Genomic DNA, 9,462 nt, shown 5'->3' with positions numbered 1-9,462 from the left:
TCCTCGAATCTCTCTATTCTATAACCAATCAACAGGCTTGAAAAATTTGTACGAATGAAACATGTTCCCTTCCATGTTCCATCGTTCCATATCCAATAATTCCACATTCCATTCCAGTCCTCCTTCTTTCATTCTTTCATTCCGCAGCCTTTCGAGCAATCGTGCAAATTGTAAGTATGATAAATATTTATTAAAGAAGAATTAATGCTGTCGCATTCTGCTTCTCCAAATAGCAACTAATCTACTGTTTTATAGTGTTATTGCAGGTGTAAAGAAAAATGGAAAACGATTTGGGCAGCCTGGTCGACTTGTACATCCCTCGAAAATGGTAAGACTCAAATACACGTGGGTTATAGATAATTCTCATAAACTTTGCACCGAATGAGAACTTTGTGTCTAGATGATGAATCAAATTCGCTACGCAGATTTTTTTATTCAGTAAGATTAATCGTAGCGTGGGCGATAAATAAGCAGCGATTTGCAAGTGAGGTTAGGTGACTCCAAATCTGTGGGTCTATTCTTTGTGGCTGAATTGTATACACTTGTTATACTTAAAGGCCCAATTTTTTATTTTTTGATTAACTTAAAGGATAGGTTTGTTAAATTTCTTAGTTTTTCATACATGTTTCTTTTCAAGAATAGAGATTCAGATCTTATAAATCTATTTTAGCCACATGAAGCAATTTCTTTCATCTGTTTTATTCTCATAATCTCACATTTGAAGCAAAATATGTATATATCTATAGACAGAATTTTAGGAAGATGCACAAGATGTATTTATTTTTTTTTTTTGGAAAGAATAGATTTAAATCTGATTTTTTCTATTGTAGTTCGGCGAGTAATCGCATCATCCATGCCAAAGATCATGCATCTATACAGTTGACTTTGGCCGATGTTGATCCAGAAACAGGTCGCATGACCGATACTCACAAAATGTATGCAATCTGTGGAGCAATTCGTCGAATGGTAGGTTTAATTAAGTTATATATGTATATATATATATATATACATATATATATATATATACTAATTTATATAATTAATTTCTTAAAATATTTCAAATACAAAATTATTTAATTGACACAATATTTCTACAATAAATTTTAACATTGTCAATATTATAATATAAATATTATAATATATCAATATTATAATATATAATAAATTTGTATTAGTCTCATGAAGTCTTGTCCTAATTTTATGTTCATAGGGAGAATCCGATGATTGTATCGTAAGATTGACGAAGAACGATGGATTATTATCTAAGAACTTTTAATCTAAGTTATATGACAAGTCTATTTCCAATAAATTAAAAAAATATAAAACGGATTTGATTATTTTTTTAACTTACCATAATTCTATTTACATAGTATTACATTAATTTATTACATAGACAGTAATTTGAAAGATTTATTCCTGTCAGTAATCACATATCAAAAATAGAAAAATTTAATTAAAGGGATAAAATTAATATAAATTTTCCTTCGATTGGATTATTATTATTTAATCAATGTTTAATTAGTTATTTTAATTTATTTTTATATCTTTTTTAAAGATAAATATATAATAAAAAAAACTTTACTGCGTATATTTTAATAGACATGTGTGAAAATTAATTAAAAATAGCTTTTTTCATCTTTAAATTCGAGAAGATTGATTCTCCATTGTGTTAATTCGTGTAATTTTAATATTAATCATCGCGCGACAAAGGAAAAAATAAATAAACATTTATCACAGAAAAAACATCTACCTTATTTTAATTATATAAATTGAATTAATGAATAAATTGAAATTAATTAAATAAATTGATTAATAAATAACGATATTTAAAAAATGCGTTGCCTTTATTAAGAAATATATGCGCACATGGATTTGTGTACATAGCATACAACTTGTACTATCGATTATTTATTACATGTCATAATATCGAAAATGTTAAATGTATTATATTTAATATCTTAATAGTAATTGTAAAGAGAAATAAAAAATATTTAATCAATATTAATCTAAAAATCTTTGCTTTCGGAATAAAATTTATATTATTAATTTCAATAACATAAATTAATATTTATTATTATTATATTGTTATTATATATTCTGGGATTTTGATGCGCTTTTTATAAGCTATTCTTAAGCGAAAAAAAATACGTGTCCGGCCGTGTTTCCATAGCCATAGTTTCGAAGAAATCGATTTTTTAAATAATTATTTAAGTTTGTATTACAATCTTATTTATATGTTCATGTGAACAACGACGACGATAACGATGATAATAATATATATAATTATTCCATAAATTTAATTATTATCTATAATACTAATATGTATTAGGTGTTGGAATTAATTCGTAGCGTTTTACAAGTGATGGGAAGTACTTTCATTAATGTATTTTTTAATGCTCATGTGAAATAAATAACATTCTTTCATTAAAAACGCTACGAATTAATTCCAACACCTAATAATTTCACGAAATTTCATTACAATAAAAAAAAAATAATTAAAATTAATAACATTAAATAAAATTTATTAAAAAATATTGATATTATCATTTATACAGTACGTTTTTCAAATCATTACAATAATTATTTAAAAAATTGATTTCTTCGAAATTATGGCTGAAACGATCGAATATGTATTGTTTTTTTTTTCAAAAACAGTTTTTTTAAAAAGCGCATCAAAAATTCCAACCCTATCATCTGGTGTTCCCTTTATCAGACAATTAATGTTAACAGCACATTAATTTTGAAAAAATATTAATTACTACATAATATTATAACATTTTTTTAGACACTTTATCATGTATCTATGTTTTTAAATCACTATCGATATATGTCTACGTCAATCTCATATACATTTTTTACAATACATTTTTACAATCTCATATACATTTTTTACAATACATTTTTTTTTAACATACAAATTTGTAAAAATGATATGATTTCCTTCCATTTACCTAAATGTTAATGCGTTAAAATATTTTCGTACAAATTAATTTAGAATTATACTAATGATTTTACCGAAAATTAGTTAATTGATCGGTAGCGTCTTAATTTAATACATTTTTAGTACATTATTTCACAAAATTATGTCTACAAAAATATAATGATATATTAATGTTATAAAACAAACTAATAGCATAGATCTCTAGAAGATGTGATCCTGAGGACGTTCATATATCTTTTGAACATCCTAAAAACATCCTGATAAAATATTATAAGATGCATGTTTTATAACTTATAATATAGATTACATTTATAAGAAAGATAATACTTAATTTGTACGATTATGATAATTCCTTGATAGAGAATGTTAAAGTTGTTTCTCTTTCTGACAAATCCCCTTGCAGTCAAATATGGAGATATTACTTGTTCGTATATTTCGATACTCATGCTGCAATCCATAATGCTGTTTAAATATTCAGTTTATTGATATTCAGATAAATCTGTAAAAAATGATAAATATATGAACATATATATCTTGGTAAAATTAATTTTGAAAAATATTTTAATAACACTAATTACATATATATAGTAATACATTAGCGGCGGTCCTCATTTTTGTAAGATTAAGTAAGATTAAAAAAATGAAATCTCCGATTTCTATTACATTTAATATTCTGTTAATTATTGTGAAATTCGCAAAATGATAAATCAAGAATCTTCGATTTAATTTAACTTACATTATTTGGCTAGAAGTGTTATCCCTATTATTAGACACTTCGTATAATTCATAGAATTTAACTTTACGTGATATAAATTTGTATGATATAAACAAAAAGAATAGTTACCAATATTATCGCTTTCTTTTTTCCTTTGTTTGGCTGGCGGTGAATCATTTGAAGAAACTGATGTAGACGGACTCTGCGCTGAAGTACTTTGTCGTTCTTCACTTTGTCTTGATGGAGCAAAATTGACCGTATACTTACAATCAGCTTCAGTGTCTATCGAAATACTCGATCCACTTGATTCTGTCGAAGTATTTGATCTAGGACTGTTTTTATACATCGTTCAAAAATACAAATTATTATATGTATCATTTAAAAAATAAAAAATGTGATAAAATATTAAATATTTTAAATTACAAGCATGAACGTTAATCACGCAACGAGAATAGGTTAAAATTGATTGAAATGAATTCAGATTTTCAGAAATGAGCATTTATGAAATGAATCATTTTCAATCTTGATACATTTTTATTCATTTATAGAAATTGCATGAAGTATATTCCTATGCCTTTTAATTTAAAAATATCAGCTTTTTTTTAAGTGTATCGTGATACTGTTCAAATCTAAATAGAAAATGCAGTTTTTCACTCCGATTGAATCGAGTTGAATCCAATTGAATTCGGATAGATAAAATTTCAATTCATTTTTAATCCATTCACGTTTACTGGGTTATAAGTAAATGGATAAATAATAGTAATAGCATGAAAAACAATAAATGTTACGTTTTTTATAACATAATATAAAATATACTTATATTGGAAACTTGGAAAATTATTATATATATAATTCTCAAATCTGTATATTATCTAATATAAGAAAAGTAAATAATATTACTCGTCGCGTTCTTCCTGACTTTCAACTAATTGTCTGTCTGAACTCGTAATGATTTTACGTTTTTGCTTTGCATTATCTTCTAGCTCCTTCCAATTCACTTCAAATAATTTAGAAACTTGTAGTTGTGTTCTCTTTAACTTTTTTGGATTAATAATTTTATCACTAAAAAATATTCTGATTATTTAACAAATTTTGTTAAACAAGTTTTATTTAATAGCGAGACAATTTTTGTTTTGTATCAGCTTAAAACGCATTCCATACTATAGCAATTTTATTCATTATGTCATGTGAAGCACTAATGAACGCGGTATTGAATGGGTTAATAAAGTGTCTATCAATAACGTTAATTACTGAAATTGTTATGTGTGTGCGTGCGCGTATAAGTGTAGTGTGTACGAATGTACGCACGCTTATTGCAATAAACATATATATCTATATAGTACTAATGGCATAACTTCTCTTGTGGACGGATAATGCGGATTAAATTAAATTTAATTAAAGTTAATTATTAATTACTATAAATATCATAAAACGCGCGGTACAAAAATTTCCTATTCAATTTAATGTGCACGAAAGATTTTACGTCTAATACAGTCTGCAGTATACGTGAGCGAGCACATAGATAAGAATTATATTTATTGAGATTGACAATTATGACAATTATGTTTCTATATTATTACTATTGAATATTTTTTTGTGGTTTAAGATTCTTTTGATATAAATAGCAAATCATGATAAAATATTTTTTTTATGTGTGTGTATAAAATAATAGCTAAAGGAACTGCTTTCCTATACAAAAACATCTATATGATCATCAGGGTATTTATATACATATAATAACAATTTGTAATTTTGATTAAAAATATATGATTACAATTATTGACTCAGTTTTCGAGTTGTTATGAATTTAATGTTGTTTCTTGAATAAAAACAATTAAAATAAAATTTATTTTCGCCAATTTTAATAAATATAAAATGCTTTTTTTCTTACTATGAATGGTAATTTAACCAATGAAGATAATATACAATCACTTTTTCTATTATAGTGATTTCCATGTTTATTTCCATATCCAAATTTGCCGAACATATGGTGCACCATATTATGTTGTTTGTTATTCTATAGTCGTTTATTATATTGTTTACTCTTTTATATACGTAATTTAATTTCCCGTGATATATTTCAAAATGATTTCGTACAAGATAGAAACACCTTTTCTTATAAATTTTATCTTCAATAATGATATTACATTTTAAACATTTTAGTTCTTCCCCTACAGGCCTTACATAATATTTTTTCAATAATTCATCAATTTTTCTAAGATTTTTTTCTTTTTCTTTGTGCGCCATATTTTTTTGAATATCTATATTATCCTCTTCCTTTTTCATTATTTGTTCTATATATTGCTCATAAAACCATTGTTGTATTTGTGGATGTAATTCATCTAGTTGTTCTGCACTATTTCTATAAAAATCATCATAACATTATGTAAAAGTGAATTAATTTTAGTTTTTTTATCATATTGAATAATATTTTTGTAATAATATAAGTTATATTTGTATTGGAAAATTAATATTTAATTTTGAAATTTCTCTCTCTCTCTCTCTCTCTCTCTCTGTGCGTGCGTGCGTGTGCGTGCATGCGCGCGCGCGTGTGTATGTGTGTGTCGTGCTATATAATATAAGAAAAAAAAAGTTACTCATCACGATTGCTACTTTGTTGCCCTTGATCGTCCCTTCCAGAATTCTCCAACATATCGACTAATTCTTTTTCTCCATTTAATTTTCGTCTAAATTCTTTTCGTAGATATTCCTCTTGTTTTATTTGATCATCTGAAGATATCCTGTGTCATTAAGAAAAAAAATATTTTAATTATATCAACAAGATGAGTATCATATATGATAGAATGCATTTTGATGCTGCAAGCTAAATAATTTTGGTGAAAAAACGAAATATCTGATTATCATAATATGTAATTCTAGTTGTAAAATTTAGTTGCCTTTTGGCAAATAGAAAAAATACTTGTTTTACCCAATATGTATGTGCCAGTGTTTAAGTAAAATAACCAGCTGTTCTTCAATGTCTAATAGCAAAGCATTCACTTTGAACAAGTCTTTACAGTTGAGGCACACTAATATATTATTCAATATGACGTACTGATCCAATATATCACGTACTATTTTTATATCTATTATTTCTTTATATGTCAGAGAAAACAATCCGTGATATAATTCCCAATGGTTTTTTATAATATGAATGCGGCCAATATCAATAATTTTTCTTAAACAACATATACATCTTAGCTCCAAATTCTGACATTCTGACATTCTCATCATTTTAAATACAGATATTATTATAGAATATTCTAGACAGTCAACGACTTCTTCTATTATCTTGTCAAAATTTTGTAATTTTTTTATTATTTCTTCTGAAGGGAACTCCAAGTAGGTTTTCTCTATATCATGGGATATCTGTTCTTTCATCAATTTCTTATCTACTCGTTGTTGAAGTTGTTCTAATCGATATATATCGTCCCATTGCATCTTTCTGAAAATCCGTAACATTATAATATAGTGAATTAATTTTGATTTTGTATCAGCAAATTACATTTTATACTTTCAGTATCACTTCATTTTTAAGTGACACCACATCGCATGATCACCGGTGACCGGCACAGAATGAATTAAAAAATTATTAATCATATTAATTATAATATCGAATATTCGTTATTTTTTATGTTATTTTATAATATTAAAGTAAGATAATAATTAGATTTAAAAAAAAATTACATAATTTTATAATTAATATTAATAATCAACAAACAATATTAAACAAACTTTAAATTACAAAACTTTCTGGAAATCCTGTGACATCATTTATAAATTTAGATTCCTGAGATCATTTTGAAACGAAAAATCTAATACTAAAACGTTGAGATTAGTAGTTTTTGAAATGTAGCATTAAAAATTAGTGAATCATATCGCCTAATAAAGTTTGTTAAAATAATCGCTAAATTAAGGAAATTGTGCCGAACATAATTTCTCTATGTAAGAATATCTATATACAGGACATTCCGTAATTGTTAATTAATACTTCTGAGAGTCAGAGAGGATGGAATTTTAAACTAAAAGTTTCTTTTCCAATTTTCTCAGATCATTATTTCTCTACCATTTTTTGTCCACCATTATTTATCTAACCATTTATCGATTTATTCATTTATTTATTTATAAAAATGAAAAATAAAAATAAAATCGTAATCGAGAGAATATACAGTGCCAGAAGCTTCATAGTATACTATGCTTTTTCTACATATTCTTCTGGATATAATCTGATTGTTCAACTTAATCGTCAATAACTCGATTATAGTAGAACCAAAATTGGAAATTAACTTTTAATTAGTTCAAAATTCCATCCTTCTTCACTTCCAGAAATATTTATCTGTACATGTCTTTATAATGTTAAAGGATTATGTATATAATAACAGTTTGTAATTTTGTGAAGATATGTATGTACGTTTCTAATCGTAATATCATCTCTATTTTCGGATTATAATTAAAACATATAAAACAAAATTGACAAAAAAAAATTTATATCATACATAAAATGGTTGGCCCAATGGATTTGTAATATATCAAGTATTTCTTCAGTTTCTAATTCCAAGTCGCTTAAGTCTACCTGGTCTTTACAAATTAGACAGTGCGCCTTATCGTCGCTTGTTATCAAGTAATTATTCAACAGAATATGTTGTGCTTTCATGTTTTGTCTTATTACATTTAAATATATACTTGATCTGTTCCCGTGACATATTTCTAAATGGTTTTGTAAGAGGTGTACACCACGAAAAAATATAATTTGTAATTTACATGTTTGTTCTTTACATACTCCAACGAAAAGCTGATTTTGCTTTATTTCAAATTTTTCCTTTAATTCTTTACATCTTGAATGGCCATCTAATTCTGTTCGTTTATGAAGATCGTGTAAATGTTTTATAAATGTTCTTATATAGTTCTTCTCACTTTTTATAAAAACTTCGTCGCAATATGCACATGTTATTATTGAAAAATAAAGAAGAGCTTGTTCTTCTTTGCAATGCCTCTCTAACCACTCTCGATAATAGGCCGACATTTTTCATTCGTTCTGTACCGCGGTTCACTTAATATTAAACATATTTGAAAAACCATTTACTTTTCAAAACTGATTATATAGGTCGAAAAATATTGAAAGTAAATCTTGTACAAGAAGTAAATATTTATATGTAATATACATGACTATGTTCTGTCTATAACTGATAATTCGTATTATAAACGAAATTGGATTGAAATAGATTGAAATATTTTGAAATAAATTCAAATTTTCAGAAATACGTGCATATTCATGAACATTAATAGAAGAATAAATCCTTAATCTGATTGCATTTTTATTCGTTAGGAATTACATGAAGCACGTTTCTATACCATTCAAAAAATAATATTTAATAAACTTTTTCTGTGTATTGTGAATACTGCTTAATTCAAATTTCTGAATAAGAAATGCAGTTTTTTTTCGATCGAACTAAATACAGTTGAATCCAATGTGAACTACGTTCAAATTAATTTTAATTTTTCGAGTAGCATGAAGAATTTAATTAAATATTAATTAAATATTTATATATTAATAATTTAATTTTCTAAAAAAATTTATGTTGCATCATTATTATTGTAAAATGAATATAAGAATATGCGTAAGATTGTCTTATAAAAAATAGATAAGCTAATAACAAAATGTAATCAATATAAATTTTATACAATTAATCATATAATTATTTAATAAGTAATGTATGTAAGTTTTTGAAACATTGATTGAATGTATATCCTATTTTTTAAAATAATAGATATTTCTTACAGATAATTATTTAATAATCAATTTAAA

General features: G+C 25.3%; 2 protein-coding genes across 4 annotated transcripts; one reads left to right on the top strand and one right to left on the bottom strand.

The window, feature by feature from the left end:
* The first annotated feature begins 12 nt into the window (after nucleotides 1–12).
* RpS21 (ribosomal protein S21) lies at nucleotides 13–1,329 on the top strand. 2 transcript variants are annotated; one of them, XM_087408958.1, is made up of 4 exons: nucleotides 13–170; nucleotides 256–328; nucleotides 831–966; nucleotides 1,211–1,329. In XM_087408958.1, exons 2-4 carry the CDS (start codon nucleotides 279–281, stop codon nucleotides 1,274–1,276), a joined length of 252 nt encoding a protein of 83 aa, XP_087265084.1. In that variant the 5' UTR covers nucleotides 13–170; nucleotides 256–278; the 3' UTR covers nucleotides 1,277–1,329. The 2 variants fall into 2 exon arrangements, with proteins under 2 accessions (XP_087265084.1, XP_087265085.1); XM_087408959.1 differs by having other exon boundaries at nucleotides 27–170; nucleotides 267–328.
* Nucleotides 1,330–1,825: 496 nt separating this feature from the next.
* On the bottom strand, nucleotides 1,826–9,423 carry LOC105150157 (uncharacterized). 2 transcript variants are annotated; one of them, XM_087408945.1, is made up of 7 exons: nucleotides 8,153–9,423; nucleotides 6,586–7,101; nucleotides 6,254–6,397; nucleotides 5,548–6,018; nucleotides 4,557–4,718; nucleotides 3,786–3,988; nucleotides 1,826–3,440 (listed from the first exon to the last, which is right to left on the bottom strand). In XM_087408945.1, exons 1-7 carry the CDS (start codon nucleotides 8,677–8,679, stop codon nucleotides 3,421–3,423), a joined length of 2,043 nt encoding a protein of 680 aa, XP_087265071.1. In that variant the 5' UTR covers nucleotides 8,680–9,423; the 3' UTR covers nucleotides 1,826–3,420. The 2 variants fall into 2 exon arrangements, with proteins under 2 accessions (XP_087265071.1, XP_087265072.1); XM_087408946.1 differs by lacking the exon at nucleotides 4,557–4,718.
* Between the last annotated feature and the right edge of the window lie 39 nt (nucleotides 9,424–9,462).

This window comes from Acromyrmex echinatior, chromosome 8 (genome assembly GCF_024713525.1).
Source record: "Acromyrmex echinatior isolate Ae372 chromosome 8, ASM2471352v2, whole genome shotgun sequence".
Taxonomy (NCBI): domain Eukaryota; kingdom Metazoa; phylum Arthropoda; class Insecta; order Hymenoptera; family Formicidae; genus Acromyrmex; species Acromyrmex echinatior.
This window is presented reverse-complemented; position numbering and strand designations above follow the sequence as displayed.